Below are 20049 nucleotides of genomic sequence, written 5' to 3' on the forward strand. Positions count from 1 at the left end.
GTGTGTCTGAGGGGTTGAAGGAAGACAACCTTGCCTAGACGCTCTTCGCAGAGTTAGTTTCCCCTCTGATAGTATTCGCATTTTGTAAGCCAAACTCTTGGGGACCACATCCCAGCTCTGCCGTTGACTATCTGTGGCACCTTGGACCGATTACTTGAACTCTAGTGTGCTTCAGTTTCGTCTTCTGGACACTGGTTATAATTATAGTGTCTATCTCATAGGGTCTGTGATCGTTAAGGTGTGTGTCAACTTGGCTGGGTCATGATTCTCAGTGCTTTGGCAGCTATCACCTCCATGATGAGATCTTGTATAATGTGATCACCTCCATGATGGGATCTGCTGTGAGTAACCAGTCAGTTGAAAGGGCATTTCCTTGGGGTGTGGCCTGCATACAATATAGGTGGACTTTTCTGGCAAAGCTTGTGGGCTTTTGCTTGCACTGGCTCCTGTTCATTTGATCTCTGGTTCTTGGGACTTGAGTTAGCTAGCTTACCTGCCATCTTGCCTGGTGATCTTGGGTTCACTAGCCCCTGCAGCTATGTGAGTCAGGAGAAGCTTGCAGCCTGACCCAGGGACTTGGAGCTTTCCAGCCTCTACAACCATGTGAGCCATTTCCTTGAAGTAAATTTCCCTCTCTATTTATTTATACACTTCACTGGTTTTGCTTCTCTAGAGAACCCAGCCTAAGACAGGGTCATTGGAGGATTCATGAATATGGACAAGTATCAAGTCCAGTCCCTGGCCTGTAGCAAGTGCTTAGAAAACTATTAGCCATTGCTATTATTGCTGTTACTATTACTGTTATTAAGGCTAAAAGAGAGGTTTGTGCAGGCCTTTCTTCCTAGTCTTAGTTTGGAAGCTCTGCTGAAACCTGTTCAACATCATAGCAGCATGTAAGCATCCACTGACAGACGGGTGCTGTCTGAGCATGAGGTACATTGGCTGGGATTTGAATCCAGGTCTCCCTCTGAGCCACCACCGCCCTCATCTTCACTGTCGGGCATGGTAGATGTAAGCAAGGTTCCTGGGCAATGTGAGCAGTTGGGGTCGGCAGTTACGAATGATCAGGGCATCTATATTAGATTTTGAAGACAGAGAAAGGAAATAATGAAGATTTAGGAAGCTTGCCAGTGCTGGCATGGAAATTGAGATGAACTTGTCCAGAGCTTTCATCTTGCAGATGGCCACACTGAAGCCCAGAAAGTTAGTGGTAGACTCTGGACCAGAAGCTGGGGTCTGCTGACTCTGGGCTCAGGGTCCTTCCCTCTGAAATGTGCTGCCTCTCGCTATCACAGGCTTTGTTTATCTGATGTTGCAATCAGCCACAGCTGTAGAACACAGACACCGTAGACGTCAGGGCTTCTGGAAATGATGCCAGACCCAGCTTGCTCCATGTCAGCTGCGTCTTGGACATGCTTGTGCTGATCTTACGGCCTTTAGCCTGATCCTCGGTGAGTTTGGAGTGCTGCTTAGGGCCTCCAGAATGTTTAAAGCATCTCCCAAGAAAGATTCCTCAAAATGTGGGACTGTGAAAAGCCAAGGTAGCAAATGGAACAGCCCACCCTGTCCCCACTTCAGACCCCTAAATCCATGGCTCTCAAGTGTGGTCCCCAGAACAGCAGCATCATCATCACTTGGGACCCTGTGAGAAGTGCAGATTCTTGGGCCTCATCCTGTTGCTGCTGGGCCAGAGGCTTTGGAGTTGGGGCTCAGCAACTCGTGCCTTTAAGGGGTCCTCCACGTGACACCGATGATGTGGAAGTCTGAGAATCCCTGTCTTAAGTATCTCTCAGAGCCTGGAATAGCTCGTGGCTTTTCCATTTCATTGGTTCTGAAAACCACTCCTCTGGCTACATCTTTTTCCTTCCAGGATACCATCCCACCCTCTCTACCTTGCCATTTGGGCGAACACTAGGGGGTGAAGTGGAGAGGAATGGAAAACCAGTGACCCTGCAGCAGGAAAAGCTGTTTGCTTTGGCAGGTTTGCCTGGACTTGGAGCCAAGATTCAGTCAATCCTAATGATTGACTTTATTTAAGCGATTCTCCTATTCTCCTCTGCCTCTTGCTTTGTGGGCAGGGGTGGGAGTGATTCAGGTGTTTACTGGAAAGGAGCAGGACCAGGGCTATCCTTTGTCCCACTCTGATGGCCATGCCCCTGCTGCCAGGCCACCAATGCACATGACTTCTCAAATAAAACCCAACCAGGCAGCTCTTTGCTGAGTGGGGTTTTCATTTTGCACCATTAGGTTAATTCAGTGAGGTTTTAACACAATCCATGAAATCAAACAATTAGGCAGCTGGATTTTGGATGGCTGACGTCGATGCTGGCTTGTGCGTGTGTGTGTCTGTGTGTCTGTGTGTCTGTCTGAGGACGGGCAGTAAAGTTATAAACTCTACTCCCCTGCCTGACACACTCCCCACCTCCTCAAGGTGTCTGAGATCCAGAAGACAGGAACAGCTTCAATTAAGTAATTTGCCCCCAATGAGTCACTCAGGAGCGTTGTCTGCATCTGCTGGTTTTTTGCAGATGGGAGAAAAAGCTGCTTTCAATCTTTTTGTTTTTTGGCAGTGTATGTCCTCGTAGTCAGTAAAGGCATGTAAGTATGCAGCGTGTGGTTTGTGGTCAGGAGAGAGAGTCTGAGTTACTGTGACAAAGTGCAAGCCCCTTTCTTTGCTAAATGAATTAATGATTCCAAGCACTGACTCCTGCTGGGAACAGAGGAGCCTGGTAAGCTGCCGTTGCAGGGCCTTTGTCAGTCGGGCTCATTTGGGCCCTAATGCCTCAAAGGCAGCCCTCCACAGTGCCTAGACCCTCTGCTGAGCATTGGAAGGAGCCTGCAGTTCTCATAGCCAAGGGTGCTTACCCAGTGCTGTTACCAAATCTCATGTACACAGTTGGATTTGGGGACTGGTGCTTCCCCCTCAGGGTCGCCCACCCAAGAGATGTATGACACTGGAGTTGGGAAATGAAATCTGACCCTCTCTCTCAGTATGGCTTAGTTAGGCCTTATTAGCCGAACCCACCCAGAGGTGCTGCAGAAGAAAAGCTTGGCTTCCGTAAAGATTACAGCCGAGAAAACCCTATGGAGCAGTTCTGTTCTGTAACACACAGGGTCGCCATGAGTATGAATCGACTTGATTTCGACAGGTTTGGCTATTATCGTAACAGACTTTTGCAACTGGTGGCACTGTGTGTATAGGAGGGTGTGTATGCTCAGCCCCAAGGGCTGATGCCCCAAATCCGGGCATTGGTCTGTGGACCACCTCTGATTGACCCGGCTGGTCACAGCCAGCTGGTAACAGGCCATTTCGTGAAAGGGCATGCTACCCTCATCTCTGTGACTAGCTTACCCCCTGCTCCTCAAATTGTCTATTGGGGAATGTTAGCCCTCTCTGAAAGGTTGGCAGTTTGAGCCCACCTAGTGGCTCTGAGGGAGGAAAAAGCTGGTGATCTGCAACTGTAAAGATTACAGCCTAGAAAACCCTATGGGGCACTTCTGTTCTGTCACAGGGGTTGTTATGAGTCAAAATTGACTCCATGGCACACAGTAACAACAGCCCTCTCTGAAACAGAAAGTAATTAAAAAAAAAGAAAGTAACTTAGGAATCAAGGTTTGCGGTCAGATATCTGCCCCAAGACGATTTTTCATCAGTGCCTTTTGGAGAAAATGTATCCAGAGTGCTTGCCCAATTGTCCCTAGAATCTGCTGGCACCTCACTTGTCCACTTTTGTTCTCCTGCTCAGAAGAACTATGGAATAAAATAAAAAGCTCTGGGTGGCCAAGCAAGGGAACAGATTCTAGTCGTAGCTATGAGCCTCTCCAGCTCTGTGACCTTGGGCAAGTCACTTAACCATTCAGAGCATCATTTGAACTAAACTTAGTATCTCTTCCAGCTTAAAGTAAATAATCCGGATTCTAAACAAATTAATTTTTTATCTGAAAAATGATAAAGACAAAGCTCTGCATTCTATTTGGTGAGTAATGTCCGGGGTCTTAAAAGCTTGTGAGTGGCCATCTAAGATACAACTATCGGTATCTTACCATTAGGAGCAAAAGAGAATCAAGAAAACCAAAGACCCAAAGGAGCAATCAGTTCAAAGCACTAATGAACCACAGCCTACACAACCCAGAGACCAGAAGAACTAGATGGTGCCCAGCTACCACTACTGACTGCTCTGATGGATGACAGCAGAGGGTCCCAGACAAAGCGGGAGAAAAATTGCAGAGCAAAAAATCAAATTCACAAAAAGACCAGACTTACTGGTCTGATAGAAGCTGGAGGAACCCCCAAGATCGTGTTCCTAAGACACCCTTCCGATCTGGAACTGAAGCCGTTACCAGAGACCAAACCATAGACAGGTCCATAAAATAAACAATAACACCCAAGAGGAACGTATTCCTTAGAACAGTCTATTATACTAGATCAAAAGGGAACATTTGCCCAAAAGCAAAGAAGGCAGGAAGGAGTAGCAATTCAGGATGAAAGGACATGAGAAACTTAGGATGGAAATGGGGGGAGGGCAGGCACACTATGGGGAATAGAACCAGTGTCATAGAACACTTTGTGTACAGACTGTAGAATGGAAACGAATTTGCTATGTAAGCTTTCACTTAGTGCATAATAAAAAATTAAACATGAAACAAAACAAACAAACACAAAAATGAGAATGTAGGGGGGCTAGGAAAGTAGATGAATGGAAAGGGAACCAATGAGAATGTTCATGCACTATGAAGAATGTAACCAGTGCCACTGAACAGTTTGTGTAGAAATTGCTGAATGGGAACCTAAACTGCTGTGTAAACCTTCACCAAAAACACAATAAAATGTTATTAAAAAAAAAAAAAAAGATGGGCATTGACTAGATCTGTAGTAGTTCTACCCTCCCCCAAAAAGGGGGGGACAGCAGGAAAAGCAGTGAAATTCTTATTCAAACAAACCCTTGTTGTTGTTGTTAGGAGCCGTTGAGTCAGTTCTGACTCATAACGACCCTGTGTACAATGGAACAAGAGACTGCTCGTCTGGTGCCATCCTCACAGTCGTTGCTATGTTTGAGCCCATTGTTGCAGCCACTGTGTCAGTCCATCTCATTGAGGGTCTTCCTCTTTTTTGCTGACTCTCTACTTTACCAAGCATGATGTCCTTCTCCAGGGACTGATCCTTTCTGACAACATGTCCAAAGTACGTGAGACAAAGTCTCTGCATCCTTGCTTCTAAGGAGCATTCTGGCTGTTCTTTTTCCAAGACAGATTCGTTTGCTCTTTTGGCAGTCCGTGGTATATTAAGTATTCTTTGCCAACGCCGTAATCCAAAGGCATCAATTCTTCTTTGCTCTTCCTTATTCATTGTCAAGCTTTCGTATGTGTGTGAGGTGACTGAAAACATCATGGTTTGGCTCAGGCACACCTCAATCCTTAAAGTGACGTCTTTGCTTTTTAACACTTTAAAGAGGTCTTTTGCAGCAGATTTGCCCAACAAATCCTTAAGAAGCCTTAACTAAGGCTCTAACTAGCCTTGCCTGGTTGAACAGGAGAGTGGAAGGCTTGTCAAAAAACATACGTATGTAGTTTAAAAACTCAAATAGACTTTTAAAAAAGGCCGCAGCCCCTGCCTTCCCAACCCTAATTCCCATACCTCAGGGTAACCATTCTCAATTATTTTAGCTGTTTCTTGTGATAGTCAGCAATACGGAGTAAATACATAACATGCTCGTGTTTTGATTTCTTGATTTTTGTTTTTAGACGTTATCTATTGATTTTCTGTTATGGAAGATAAAGATTTAGTTTATGCTCTCTCTCCGTGTCCTTTCCCCATTCTTTCTAATATTGTTTTGTCACACTTTTGGTTAAATTAATAATTAATGTTCATAATTATGTAAATCTTCTTTGCAACTGAGCCATGTAGTATACTGCCTTTGTATTTCCTTTCTTTGTCATCTTTTTGTTTTTCCCTTGAAATAGTAATTGCCTTAGTTTATTTGCCCAGTTTGTTTCGGTTATGAATTCAGCACTAATCTTTCTGATGGGACACCTAATACGGTCATATTCATCAGGTAACCTGACTGAGTTGAGCCCTGTCTTCCTGTTCCAATCTGGACTGGCTGATCACTAGGCCTGATATACAGCTGTTCTGGAACCACTGTTCTAGGACTGTCCTTGCCTTTGTCTTATGTTGGCTCTTTGGTTTCCTGAATCTTCTTTCTTCTTTACTTCTGTGTTTTTGTGGAGCATATCATTGCCTAGTTTCCTAAGAAAAGATATATAGGATGTGTGTGTGTGTGTGTGTGTGTGTGTGTGTGTATATACTTTTGAATGTCCGAAGTTGTCTTTTTTCTCCTCTCGCACACTGATGGATAGTTTGGCTGGATATCAAATTTGGGGGTCTTAAAAGAATTGCTCCATTATCTTCCAGCATCTAATGTTGCTGTTCATAAATTCAGTGCCATGCTGATGCCTGATTCTTTGTACTGAATATATTCTTTCTCTGTCTTTTCTGGAAGATTTAAAAAGTTCTCTTTATCCCCCTAAATGTCATGATTTAGTGAGTTGGGCAGTATTTAATCTGAGAACTGATGTTCCTTGTTTCTGGAAAGTTTTCTGTATTATTTCTTTGTTATTTTCTCCCATTTGTTTGTTTGGTTTTCTCCTTCTATAATGCCTTTAATTCAGATGTTGAAACTCCTGGATTTATCCTTTATTTTATTTTTTTTCCTTCTATTTTCCACCTCTTTTCATTTTATTCAGCTTTCCAGAAAATTTCTTCAACTTTGTCTTAAAGTACTTGTCTTGAATTCCTTGTTTCTTGGTCTTATATTCTAAATTTGCAAGTACTCTTTCACGTTCTCTAAACAGTCCTTTTAATATATGAGTCGGAATTGACTTCAGTGGCAACGGGTTTGGTTTATTCTTGTTCAGGAGCCCTGGTGGCACAGTGGTCAAGAGCTATGGCTGCTAACCAAAAGGTCAGCGGTTTGAATCCACCAGCCACTCCTTGGAAACCCTATGGGGCAGTTCTACTCTGTCCTGCAGGGTCACTATGAATTGGAATCAACTCAAGGACAATGACTTTGGTTTGGTTTTATTCTTGTTTGTAAATACAATATGTTCTCTGAGATTATTATCATTTTTTAAAGTTTTCTTATTGTTTCCTGCATTGTCTCCGCTATCTCTGAGTTCTTTTTCCTGTTTGTTTTGTAGGTTTTTGTCTCTTGTTCACATTTAGAGACCTCCCTTAAATGCCTGCCATCCTTGGCTCTCCATTTGGACTTAAGAGTCCAAAACCAAACCCATTGCTGTTTGGTTTTGGACTCTTAAATCCAAAATTATAAACACTTGCAAGAAAGGAAACAAGAACACGTCAACGACATTTTGTATAATAGAAAGCAAATGGATGGCGGAACATGGCTTGGTAAACCCGTAAAAAAGCCCATTGCCGTCGAGTCAATTCTGACTCATAGAGACCCTATAGGACAGAGTAGAACTGCCCCCATAGGGTTTCCAAGGCTGTGATCTTTACAGAAGCAGACTGCCACATCTTTCTCCCGCAGTACGTGTAGTGAGTTTGAACAGCCAACCTTTCGGTTAGCAGCCCAGTGCTTAACCATGGGGCTCTAAAAAGCCACGTAGGAGTCCTTTGCGCTTCCACAGGGGCTGTGAATTTTTTGCACCTCATTTTAGTTTTATTGGAAGGACTCGTAGGTGTTTTCTTTTAGGCTGCTAGTTTATTTAGAGAGAAACCCTTCAGTCCTCTGGCTGGGCGATGTAAATTTAGCTACCAGTGTTCTCAGAGCTGACGGTCTCACTCTGCAGACTGTATTAACCTCCTGGTATCAGCGTTTTTTTTTTTTTTTTTTTTATCAGCGTAGCAGCTCACCCCTGCCCTCCTATGGGTCTGATGTATCTGAGCCTACAGTCTGTCTGGTTCAAACTTTCTAGGGTTTGGACAGGCCAGTCACCTGGCTTCATGGCCTAGGGGAGGGAATCTGAGTGTCCTCATACAGACTTTATACCAATTCCTGTATTTAATACAGCCTCTGTAATGGAGTTCAGACGCACCCAGTGGCTCCAATTCATGAGCATTTCTGGGTTCTGCGTTGTGGATCAGCTTGCTGCTTCTTACTGGCATCCCCATCTGGAAGCACCCAGGTTTAGGCTTTTCTGTCTCCCTAAACCCTGGTGGCATAGTGGTTAAGAGCTACAGCTGCTAATCAAAAGGTTGGCATATCAGTTCCACCAGGCGCTCCTTGGAAACTCATGGGGCAGTTCTAGGGTCAGTATGACTCAGAATCGACTCGACGGCAACAGGCTTTTTTACGGGTTTGCCAAGCCAGATCCTGTCATCCATTTGCTTTCTATTATGCAAAATGTCGTTGATGTTGTTGTTGTTTCCCTTCTTCCATGTGTTTATAACTTTTTTTTCTTTTTAACTATAATTTTAATCTGATTTCAGGAAGGACTGGAAATGATTGTGTGCGCTCAATCTGTTTGGCTAGAAGTGGCCAGTGGCATCTCTTCACAGACTTTCCAGAACGCGGTGGTCAACTCTACAGTACACGTTGTTTTTTCAGCTCCCACTGGCTCTGCTTTTTAGGTCTCTGGAATTCACTGTTGCTCCTTCATATTCCGGCCTCCCAGAGGTCACCCGTGACGCCTGATCACCAGATCTGGTGACCTACCTCTCAGACTTCATTCTTCTCCAACTCTGTAGCATTTGGCATGGACGAATGCATCCTCCAGTTGAAATGCTTTCCTCCCGTGGTTTTTGTGACACTGGTCTACCTGGTTTTCCGTCTGTACCTCTGATGACTTGTGATTATTTTTATTGTGATGAAAATTTGTATATAACAAAACATTTGTCAGTTCAACAGTGTTTACATGTGACATCTGTTATGTTCATCAGTGTTGTACGACAGTCATCACTGTCCTTTTCAAAGTAGCCCATCACCATTGACAGAACCTTGGTGCCCCCATAAGCAACAATTGCCCCACCATTCCATGCCTGGTAACCACTGATCAGCTGTGGTCTCTGTGTTGTTCTTGTGTGCCATGAAGTTGATTCTAATGCGTAACGACCCTATAGGACAGAGTAGAACTGCTCCTTAGGGTTTTCTAGGCCATAATCTTTACGGGAGCAGATTGCTCAGTCTTTCTACAGCAGAGCTGCTTGTGGGTTCGAACCACCAACCTTTCGGTTAGCAGCCATGCTCTTAACTGTTGTGCTGCCAGGGCTTTTTAAGACTCCACTGTTGTTGTTGTGTGCTATCAGTTCAATTCTGACTCATGGCAACACTATAGGACAGAATAGAACTGCCCCATAGGGTTCCCAGGATGAAATCTTTATGGGGGCAGATTGCCATGTCTTCTCTCCTGTGAAGCCACTTGTGTGAGTTCGAACTGCTGATCTTTCGATTAGCCACCGAGCATGTAACAATTGTACCACCAGTGCTCCTTAAGACTCCACTAAAAACCCCAAAACCAAACTTGTTGCCATGGAGTCAGTTCTGACCCTTTAGGACAGAGTAGGGTTTCCAAGGCTATACATCTTTAGGAAAGCAGATGGCCACATCTTTCTCCTTTGAGCAGCTGGTGGGTTCAAACCAACAACCTGTTGCTTAGCAGCTGAGTGTTTAACCACTGTGCCACCAGGGCTCCTTTCCTTCTGTATACATTTGCCTATTTCATATAAGTGGGATCATAGAATATTTGTCCTTTTTGATGATCTTTATACTAACTCCTCTTCTTCTTCTCACTCCAGTGAAGACGCTCCAGGGGAAGCCCTCTTTCTTCTTTTCTCTATACTTTATCTCACCACGCCCTGCATTTTAACTATTGCCTGTAATCAGATGACTCATAATCTCATTTCTCACTCAGCCCCATTCCCACTTTCCCACCAGATCCTCCTGGATCCATGCAGTAATTCCACGTCACTGATTGGCACTTGGCAGAGGGTTGCCTTACATCCAAGCATGATGTCTAGGTAATTGGAAGAACAGGGACACCATTAGTAGAAGCAGGGGAGTCAGGCGGGAGAGAGAGTTTTGAAGAAAGTGTGAGTTTGGAATGTGTGTAATGAGAGTCCTACTCTCATTTCAGCCTCAGAAATATGACCAAGTCTCGTGGGGAGACTACAAAAAAAGTGTACTTCGTGAGCAAAAAATCGGGTTTGGGTAACTGAAAGTGGACTGAGACTTTAAAGGTTTACTTGAATATAAGGGATTATTAAAGATTGCCATCAGTTGGTCTCAATCCACTTGGAGCAAAGGAGAATGAAGAACACCAAAGACATAAGGAAAATATTAGCCCAAGAGACAAAAGGGTCCACATAAACCCAGAGGCTCCATCAGCCTGAGACCAGAAGTACTAGATGGTGCCCGGCTATCACCAGTGACCGCCCTGACAAGGAACACAACGGAGAGTCCCTGACGGTGTGGGAGAAGAGTGTGGAGCAGAACTCAAATTGACGTAAAAAAAGACCAGACTTAATGGTCTGACTGAGACTGGAGGAACCCCCGAAGCCATGGCCCTGCAGACACTCTGTTAACCCAGAACTAAAAACCATTCCTGAAGCCCACTCTTCAGACAGAGATTAGATCGGACTATAGCACATAAAATAATACTCGTGAAGAGTGTGTGTCTTAGTTCAAGCAGATACACGAGACCAGTGGGCAGCTCCTGTCCAGAGGCAGGATGAGAAGGCAGGAAGGGACAGGAACTGGTCGAATGGACACAAGAAACCTGAGGTGGATGGGGGGGGCGGGGGGTGTGTGCTGTCACTTATAGAGACTGCAGCTGATGTCACATAACAATATGTGTTTAAATTTTTGTGTGAGAAATTAACTTGAGCTGTAAGCTTTCACCTAAAGCACAATTAAGGGAAAAAAAAAGTACTAAGACACACCCAGGCAGCCCCTACCTGCAGCTTCAAGTTTTGAGTTTTCAAGGTTGCCGGGTCTCTGGATTCTTGTTAGTTCCCTGGGTGGTGCAGATGGTTAAGCAGATGACCACTCACCAAAAGGTTGGCAGTTTGAATCTACCCCGAGGCACCTCGAAAGAAAGTCTTAGTGATGTACTTTGAAAAAATCACAGCCATTGAAAACTGTTATGAAGCACAGCTCTACTCTGAAACACATGTGGTCACTATGTATTGGAATCAGTTTGATGGCAACTGGAGAGAGGATTCTTGCTGGCGGTGACCCACAGGTGTGAGTAGTGTCCTACTCTTAGAGGATATCAAGTTGTTGTTAAAAAAATGACAATTAAAAAAACTAATCTTATTTTTAGTTCACAGTCCAGCTCTTACAGGTAGCTGAGATCAAGGGCCTTAGATCGTAATGGAAACGTTACCCCTCAGGGTGAGAAGGGCACGTGGTAAGGGAAGAACAGCTCAGGCAGAGGACACGCACTGAAGATGAACGTTGCTGGCTGCCCAGCGTTGCCCAGCGTTGGCCGGCACCAGCCCTCTGTGTGGTAACCTGCCAGGCTGGCAGTCACACTGTAGCCTGCACTTGACAGATGAAAAACAGAGACTTGGGGGGCTCCAAACCAGATTTTGCGGTCACACAGTTAGAACCTAGGACACAGGGCTCCGTCCAGCATACCAGCTGTCTCCCCAGCTGCTGCTTCTGGAAGTGGCTGCTCCATGCCCACCACCATCATTTGTCTTGCAAACTGTGAGCACGACCTATGGGTGAGATCCCTTGGGTCCGGGCACTGCCAGCAGGGTGGGGAGGACGGCTGCTCCCAGGCTACCACCACCCCCGCCCCAGCAGCCTCTGGATGTGGCTTGGTGGGGGGTCGCACACATATTCACAAGGAAATCAACCTCGAACAGTTAATCACCTATCCAAACATTGTTGGTAATCTGCATCCTTAAAATAAACCCTTGAAAGATAGAAAGATGGTAGTAATTTCTGGCCATATGTGCCTTCTCCCTTCCTACTCTTCCCTGCCTCAAAAAAGAAAGTGAGCCAAATGGCAAGGAATACAGAGTCTAATGCCTAACACGTTGCCGTCATTTGATTTCCCCTCCCTGCTCCCCTCACCCATGTAAACGAGATTCTTCTACACGGTCATGGCTGAGGAACATTAGTTTTTTATTTGGGTTATGATTAAAAGCAACACAATCAAAAGAGTGGAATAGTTTCCACTGAAGCAATATTTTAAACTGAGTCATGGTATGGGAGGAAATGGTGTGGCCTTGGGGGCTAGATGTGTATTCTAATCCTGATTCTGTCTCTTAGAAACTGTGGCCTTGTCCTGACAGTTCTTAACCTTCAGTCCTTCTCAACTGTAACAAAATAACAAGGATGCTTTTTTAGTACGGTTGCTGTGAGTATTAAATAAGGAGCCGTATGTTGTTGTTGTGTGCCCTCGACTTGACTCCTACTCATAGCAACCCTGTATGACAGGGTAGAACTGCCCCATATGGTTTCCTAAGCTGTCGTTTTTACAGAAGCAGACTGCCAGGTCTTTTCTACTGCTGAGTGGCTGGTGGGTTCAAACTACCAAAGTCTTGGTTAGCAGCCAAGCATTTAACCGTTACGCCACTTGGACTCCTCTACAAGGTATATAGAGCCCCTCTCTCAGAGCCTGGCATGTGGTGGGCCCTCGGTAAATGATGGCTCACTTTATCTGAAGGCTGGGTGTAATTTGTCACTCCTGGCAATGCTGAGCAGCCCTGGTGGTGCAGTGGTTAAAGCATTTGGCTGCTAACTGAAAGGTCGAGGTTCAAACCCACCAGCAGCTCTGTGGGAGAAAGATGTGGCCATTTGCTTCTGGGAAGATTTGCAGCCTTGGAAACCTATGGGGCAGTTCTACTCCATCCTACAGTGTCGCTATGAACTGGAATCGACTTGGCAGCACTGGGTTTGGTTTTTGGTGTACCCTTAGGCTTTGGGAAGTAGCTTGGAACTTATCTAATCCCATGGGGCCACTTCTTGGAGGAGCTTGTGAAGGGAGCAGACTTTTCCTTCCTCCCTTGCCTCCCTGCAGTGCTCCTTGCAGCCTTGCTTTGAAAAGTGGTTTCTCCCAGCCCCTTTGGCCCTGTTTCTGCAGAGGGTGATGGAGACTTGACTTTGCCTAGGCCTGGGTAGTGAATCTCCTCTTGATGGTCCCTCACTCAACCCCACTGAGAAGTTTTCTCATTCTGTGAACCACAGGCTAGACAACGTGACATCTCCTAACTAAGCGAACCACCAAGTACGGGGTCGGTAAGCCAACAGGAAAAGCTGAACCAGTTGTGGGCCTGTTTCGGGTCGTCTGGGTGAGGCTTTGAGGGGGCCGTATCTGCACTTTCTACTCGCTGCGCTCCAGCCTGCTGACCTCCGCTGAGCTCTGTCCACAGTAGGGGTGGGAGTCAAGCGTAATCAGAATCACTGGGAAGAACTGGTTTGGAGTGGGGAAGAACCCTCTCTTGGAAGGACACAGCACTGGCTCCTGGCTGCCTGTCTGGGAGGTACTGTTGAATCTCACTCTAAAGTCGAGAAGTCACTAGGTTTCGTTTTGCCCTGGAGGAAACTCACTGGGAAAATGCCCAGAAGAAAGGAACTTACTGGGAGCTAGACTTGACTCACTTGCATGTGCCAGGAAGCCTGGGGCATCCTGAGAGGATGATGTTACTCTTCAGCTAGTCCATTCTGCTCATTAGTACCCTGTTCCTGAAACTTCTCCCAGCCTCAGGGGTAAGGCGTTTCTCAGGGGGGGTACCAGGCCTGGGGTATTACGTGCATTTTGAGTTAAGTAGGAGTCCCTGGGTGGTATAAATGCTTAATGCACTTGGCTCCTAACCAAAAAGCTAGAGGTTCTATTCCACCCAGAGGTGCCTTAGAAGAAAGGCCTGGCTACCTGATTCTGAAAAATGAGCCTTTGAAAACCCTGTGGAGCACAGTTCTACTCTGACATACATGTGGGTCACCATGAGTTGGCGTCAACGGCAATTGGTGAGTTAAGCAGGCATAAGAATCTGAAGCTCTTTTCATAAGAAAAAGCAGTGGGAGAGTGTTTAATTTACCGGCTTTGACACATTCATTAAAGGTTTGTTCCAAAGATTTTTCCCTCCTCTTTATTCTTGGATTAGCCAAAGGTATATTTTTCTCATCAACTAAACATTAAGTAATAAAGTCTCCACGAATGCAGTTTTCCTTTGCCAGAATAGTCTCTTTCAACCAGTCTTGTACCATTTCAAGTCAAGTCATTTTGAAATGGAGGTGAAATTGGGAAGTAGGTCTAAACGCCTCCCCCTAGTTTTCTGGTCCCTTGAATCAGTACTTTAAGTTTGGAATTCATTATAAAGAATTTGGGGACCACAGAGTCAGTATGGACAGAATGGTGGTTAAAAGCGCACTTCGAGATATGGTCTAAGTTCAGGATTGGTGACTTTGGGCAAGTAAACGTAACTTCTTAAGCCCCAGCGCTCTCATCTGTTAGATGTGGAAAATAATTAGATCTTCCTCATGGAGTTCAGATTAAATGAGAAAATGCATGTAAAAAGCTTAGCTTACGTTCTGACACATCGTGTGCTTTATAATTGTGTCAGAGTAGAACTGTGCTCCACAGGATTTTCAGTGGCTGATTTTTTGTACGTAGATCGCCAGGCCTTTCTTCAGAGGCACTGTTGGGTGGCCTTGAACCGACAGCCTTTCTACTAGCAGCTGAGATCTTTAACCATTTGCACCACCCAGGGACTCCTTATAATTGTTAGCTGTTGCTGTTTACTTCGGGTTCAGCACTTTCCTCATGGAGTGTAGGTGGAAGCTTTGAGTTGTTAAGACAGAGGGCTTGGTAATTTTGAATTCAAGAGAGTCCAGAGGATATATGGAAACCCTGGTGGCGTAGTGGTTAAGTGCTGCAGCTGCTAACCTAAAGGTCGGCACTTTGAATCCACCAGCCAGTTCGAATCCTCTACGCGCTCCTTGGAAACCCTATGGGGCAGTTCTCTATTCTGTCCTGTAGGGTCGCTATGAGTCAGCAACAGGTTTTTATGGTGTCTGTCATCTAAGAAATACATCTCTCAGCTCCCTTGGAAGTATTGAGCTGGCCAGTCTTCAAGGGGAATTGTCTTAAAGGGCCTCCTCCCCAGAGGTATTATCAGTGACATCACGTATTCAGTGCTTTTCCAGCTGACACTGTGCCGTCTCCCTAATTTACCTTCATCAATAGATTCTGTATGCCCATCACTAAAGTATTTGGTCACAGGTTAAAAATAACGTTAATTCAGGGTCTGTAGAGACAATGGAAAGAACTCAGAGCTGGTGGACGGGCTGGTTTTCTGTTTTTGCGGGAGTTGTGCTGAATAACAAAAGAGGCTTGGGGGCCGTATTAGATTGGTAGCAGAGATTAACACCATGACTTAACCAGGAGGACTTGACCAAGGCTTGCTCTTACCTGCCAGAAAGTCAAAATAGAGTCTGACTCTATGAGGGTGTACTCGCTGGGCTGACAGAATATTAACGGTCCCTGCTGTTAAAACAGCTGCCTTAGAGATGCAATCTGATGGACCCTGATTGCTTTGACGCTGAAGTTGGGTTAGATGCACCCCAGATGTGACAATTAGCAATACTCTTTAACTTCCTATTCCCAAGGGCACAGAAATAGATTCTGCGTGTCTTATTTACAGGGCCCAACCTTCAGGGAATTTTAGGTTCTTAAAAAACTAAGCAAATAACTTTTTCTTTAAAAAAAAAAGATCCAGATAATATTTTTCTTTGAATTCTGAGATCTGAAGCATTAGATTATATGACTTATGTTGGGTCATATGATTCCCTTCTTAAAGCATTATGATATTCTAAGTCACTGAAGTTTAAAAAAAAGAAATGATTTGATTTTGCAAATTTTTCTGAGGATTTTGACGCCCCATGGAATTTTCGAGCTACCATTAGACGCACAAACCGGGGGGCAGACTCAATAGCATAAAGAGTAACTGAGGCCTGGATTTTTATTTATAAAGCTGCCTCCTCCTTTTACTTGCGGTTTGTCTTGCATTTTTACCCTCGTCTTCAGCCATAAGCTTGGGTTATTGTTTTAGATGAAAAACTGCTCTAAAATGTTCTTTTCCTCTTCTCTTCTGTCTTCCCTGCCCCACCATTTCTAGCACTGAGAATGAAAATAAAAGAAGTAAAAAAAGAAAATGGTGACAAAAAGATCATCCCCAAAAAGAAGAAGCCCCTAAAGCTGGGGCCCATCAAGAAGAAGGAACTGAAGAAGCTTGTCTTGTACCTGAAGAATGGGGCCGACTGCCCCTGCCACCAGCTGGACAACCTCAGCCACCATTTTCTCATCATGGGGCGGAAAGTGAGGAGCCAGTACTTGTTGACAGCCATCCACAAGTGGGACAAGAAAAACAAGGAATTCAAAAACTTCATGAAGAAAATGAAAAATCATGAATGTCCGACTTTTCAGTCGGTCTTTAAGTGATCCTCCTGGGGGTGGGCTGGGGAGGGAGCTGGTGGGTTGGGGTGAGGGGTGGGGGAAGAGCGGGACAACCCTGGATCCATGGTGGTTCACACACATTGCTCCTTCCCTTGGTAGTGGACATTGTAATCCAGTTGGCTTGTTCTTGCAGCATCCCCATCCCCTTCCTCCATAGCATGCTCCAGACCCCTGTATAGCCAATATTTAAAGCTGTACGTTAAGGTAAAGAAAGGACCATTTAGATTAGGGAGCCATTTTTTAAGAGCTACAGTGCGAAACAGTATGCCACTGTGGAAAAGGAGGCGCAAACCCATTTCAGCCAGAGACACAGCCACTAAAAAAAGAAAATGTTTGCTGGTAGGAAGAAGGGGCTGGGCAAAGAAGTAACAGACATCCACAAACACCAAGTTCTGCAACTTGCCCTGTGTTTCAGATTGCTTGTGGATCTGTCGGTTAACAATAGCTTCGGGACTAGCAGATTCTCTCGGTAAACCACGTTGCTTTCAGTTAGAGTATGTCTCTTCCTGCCTATTTTAGCCAGAAACAGACACACCACATTTACAATTTAAGATCAGTTCCGGAAAGTAATAAGGACACAGAAGAGAAACTCAAGCAGAGCGTATAATAGTGAAAACAAAGGAACTAGGAGGTAGGTCACTGCCTGCTCTCCCGTCAGTCTTTCCAAATGATATGAATCAGCCATTCTCAGATGCCATGTAAGTGGCAGTTAACATCAGCCTTAATGCAGGCTTTTACCTCTAGACTTGTGGAGGGGAGGCACGTGCCTGCCTTTGTGAAAAGAAAAAGAACACACAGTGGGTACCAAACCCACAGCATGAGAGAGACGACGAGTTTCAGACTGAGAAGGCAATGGTTAGTGGTTTTCAAAACACATCTTTAAAGAAGAAAAAGAGAAGAAGATGTTTTAGAACAGCCCAGCAAATTGCTGGTCGGGGTGATTGGGTGAAGAGCTTAGTGTTCTAATTTCATCTGTTACTTCACCTCACATTTTTTTAAAGAGCCACCACCAAAAAGAAAAAGAAATCCACTTACTTGTCAAGGTTTTTTTTTCTTTTTAAAAGTCTGTATTGAGCATTTGAAAGGTATGCTAAGACCAAGGTCTCTTGATCCATCTGAGACCGCTTTCTATAAGTCTTGCTAGGCATTTTAGTGGGAGGTAGACTCACCCGGTAGCATAGCCATGTGGTTCTTTTCTTTGTAAGGAGATTGATTGGTTTGCCCTCTCCATGGCTCTCACCCCAACACAAAGCTCATCAAAACAGTGCCTACCAGTCTTTTCAGCAGAAGCTGATTACTTTAAACATGATTGCCCATAGATCAAAGAAAATAAAAACAACTTGTCTGTCCCCTTGCACTTTAAAAAAAATTTTTTTTTTTTAATTTCTGCAGAGGGAAAGTTGAACCGCTAATACGTCCCCATCCCAGGAGATAGTACAACGTCCCTGCAGCGTCTCCCAAGTGCCCTAAGATATTTCTCAAAGCCCCTGCGTTTAATAAAAACCAGTTGCCGTCAAGTTGATTGCAACTCACGGCGACCCCATGTGTGTCAGAGTAGAACTGTGTTCCCTAGGGTTTTCAGTGGCTGAGTTTTTAGAAGTAGATCACCAGGACTTAGGTGCCTTTGGGTGGACTCAAACTGCCAGTCTTTCAGTTAACACATTAATGGTTGGCACCACCCCGGGACTCTTGTGTTTATAAAGTGATATACATAAACTTTTCCACTTAGAACAACTTCATTTCTCTTGGTCAGTTTATAGGAAGTAATTCTGAAAAACCAATGCTAATTTCTTCCCAAAAGCCTGATTCGTAATTCTCTGTGACGCCTCCAGGACTTAAGTGATTGTCCCTGTAGGTGAATGTTTATAACCCAACCTGAATGCTGCATCGAGGCTGGGAAGTGTCACTCTGTGACCCTGGTCTGCACACACAAGAAAGTGGAAGATTGTTAACTTCTGAAGACGCCAGTGTGTAAATCAGCCTGCCAGTTTAGTTACCTACATGAGAGTTATCCCACCATAATTAAGCTTTCACAATTAGCGATCTCACCATTTTAACACTTTTCTAATATTTATCTCTGACCTTTAATCATAGCGTTGGGAGAACTTCCGTGATTTGCCTGTAACTTGGGATGATTTTTTTTTTTTTTAAAAAGTGTGTATTAGTTAATTAGAACTATTCTCTTTTCCTCTTGTCAAACTGAAATTCAGAGCGATCCACGAGCGCGTGACTCTGGGTCTTCGTTTTGATCGATTAACTCAAGAGTTCAGTGCACTTTGTCTTTTTGACCAAGTGCATCACGCAACAGCGCCCTCTTTCCAAGGCAGGGCTGTATTAGATGGGTGTATCTGGGCTCTTAGCAGTTACGGCAGCAAGAAATTTATGAAAGAATAGGTGGCCATACTCTGCAACTCTGTAAATGGGAATTCTCAGATAGGCAGAGACGGCATTTGAAGAAAGTTCAACATAAATTGGAAGTACGATTTGCAGCTGCAGGTTTGACCCCCACCCTCAGCGGCCTTGGACTTGTGAGTTCCACCGTGAACTTTATGATGGCGTTAGACATCCATGAGCTTTTTCTACATCCCATCAGCAATTTCAAGATGAAAAGGGAGGCTCGGGGCCAGTAGCTGCATTTTTATCATATAAGCCTTTGTTTTTTCTCAACAAAAGATGTAACAAAACCAATGTGCAGACTCATTGGCTTGGTCATTTGTTTTTCCAAAAGAGGAGGTCAGTATACAACTTGGTCATTAGTGCGAGTGCAAAGGTCACATTTCTCAAAGTCGAAAATAATCACGCTGGGTCGAGACCTGCCAGGTGGTTGGCAGAACTCAGCTACATCTCGGAAGAGTATTAGTTGTTACCTTAGAAGGCAGAATGTGAGGGGAGAGTGGCCAGAGCCTTTGATCTGTAACATATTCTGTGTAACCCTTGGTTCTTGGTGTCTGTGGCTTAGCACCGTGTTCTCTGAGTAGCTAGTTGTTCTGTTGTAAGTCCCTAGATGCGGTGGTCTCAGATGACCTGTCTTAGAAGCAGATCTTAGTCAACTCCCGAAGCATAATGCACTGTCTGTTCTAACCTGTCACCAGCAGTCACATAGGACACAGACAATACCCCTTTTCCCTCTAGTTTCTTCACGTAGCGCCCCTCTTAGTGTCTAAGCCTTTTCCAAAAGCTTTGAATACTGTGAAAATGTTTTACATTCCATTTCATTTGTGGTGTTTTTTTTAGACTGCATTTTACCAGATGTTTTGATGTTATCGCTTATGTTAATAGTAATTCCCATCTGTGTTCATTTTATTTTCATGCTTTTCCTGTCATGTATCAGTATTCACTTGACTAAAATCACTCAATTAATCAATACTGTGAGTTGTGACTTTTTTTTTTTTCCATCATCCACCCCTTACCCTCATACACTCCACATGTAACCCTCATCTTGAATTTTTTAAATAATGTTTTTTTGGTCCCAGTTCAATAGCTTTCAAATGGGAGCTGGGCGTGGGTGGGCTGAAGGAGCACCTGGGAGGCCCACAAGCTGCCCCGACCCAAAGCCTACATTTACCATCTGCTCCTATGAATAACTTCCAGAAGTGTTTCTCCTGGCTGTGTGTGTTTCAGATC

At 44.6% G+C, this 20049-nt stretch overlaps 1 protein-coding gene across 1 annotated transcript in view; it reads left to right on the top strand.

Moving 5' to 3' along the window:
- Nucleotides 1-19789, top strand: part of SFRP1 (secreted frizzled related protein 1) — a 57833-nt gene extending 38044 nt beyond the window's left edge. The window contains exon 3 of the mRNA XM_010592548.3: nucleotides 16088-19789. Coding sequence (XP_010590850.2) covers nucleotides 16088-16410 — 323 coding nt within the window. The 3' untranslated portion in view covers nucleotides 16411-19789. The remainder of the gene's footprint in view (nucleotides 1-16087) is intronic.
- Nucleotides 19790-20049: the final 260 nt, after the last annotated feature.

Source organism: Loxodonta africana, chromosome 19 (genome assembly GCF_030014295.1).
Source record: "Loxodonta africana isolate mLoxAfr1 chromosome 19, mLoxAfr1.hap2, whole genome shotgun sequence".
NCBI classification, from domain to species: Eukaryota; Metazoa; Chordata; class Mammalia; order Proboscidea; family Elephantidae; genus Loxodonta; species Loxodonta africana.